At 42.1% G+C, this 987-nt stretch overlaps 1 protein-coding gene across 1 annotated transcript in view; it reads right to left on the reverse strand.

Annotated features, from left to right (window-relative positions):
- Nucleotides 1-987, reverse strand: part of LOC119594226 — a gene marked incomplete at its 5' end in the record, with an annotated part of 14551 nt that overhangs the window by 5196 nt on the left and 8368 nt on the right. The window contains 2 exon segments of the mRNA XM_037943296.1: nt 52-382; nt 773-946. Of these exon segments, the coding sequence (XP_037799224.1) occupies nt 52-382; nt 773-946 (505 nt within the window).

Consider the following 987-nt stretch of genomic DNA (forward strand, 5'->3'; position numbering starts at 1 on the left):
AGCTCAAAATAATTTTTTATAAAAGGAAATAGAAAACCACAGGCAACACACCTCCCGTGGAATGGGCGAGTAATTATCCTCATCACGTAGGGAGTATCTCTTGGCCTCATTGAAGCGAGAGAGCTCTGGGCTATCCCTGAGGGTAGCAAGGTCATGCCGATCTCCAAGCTGGTCACCATGGAGACCATCACTGTGAAGGCCATCCCTGCGCCCATACGGCCTATACGAGCCATAATCACTGTCCCAGGAGCCAAAGTGTGCCCGGTGGCTTGGTGGGGCGCAGGGTCCAGGGGAATTTGTATAGATGTTGTCATACTCAGGCCGGTACTGGTGGCTGTCCATATCTAGGTGGGACATCTTATAGGGTGGTTCGTCCTCAGAACTGTGACCAAGGAAGGGTTTCATTATCAGAAGATACAGTATTGTACATTTGACTTATTTCTTTATTTCTATATAGCATTCATCATTGATTAATAAATATATTATTTTTTTCAAAACTGTTGATAAAAAATAATAGATATATGGATCACGATAAGAACCCTAAAAAAATATATATATATGCATTTCATCTATCCAAGAATCTCAAAAAATACCTTTCCAACTGATCTAGAATCCTAAAAAAAATACCTTTCAATTTAGCAGAGGATCAAAATAAAAATTTCAAGCCTAAAACTCTAAAAAAAATAGCTTTTCATCTAGCCTGTATCAACTCAATCTACATACACAAATCTCAACAGAATAGTTTACAATTTACTGATTACCCTATACGTACCTATAATCTTCTGGATGTCTGCGCTTGCCATAGGGCTGAGGACCTTCAAGGTAAGGTCTGTCTGCAGGGTGCGGTGGCCTCTCACCTGGCGGGAGGTTGTCCAGAGGCCCACCAGGAGGTCTATAGCCTGGCAACATCATACCAGAACCACCCAGGCCGGGAAGTGGAGGAGGCCTAAAGAAATTAGAGAAGATAAATGTGGACCTAAAAATGAG

The sequence above is a fragment of the Penaeus monodon genome, chromosome 33 (genome assembly GCF_015228065.2).
Source record: "Penaeus monodon isolate SGIC_2016 chromosome 33, NSTDA_Pmon_1, whole genome shotgun sequence".
Classification (NCBI taxonomy): Eukaryota; Metazoa; Arthropoda; class Malacostraca; order Decapoda; family Penaeidae; genus Penaeus; species Penaeus monodon.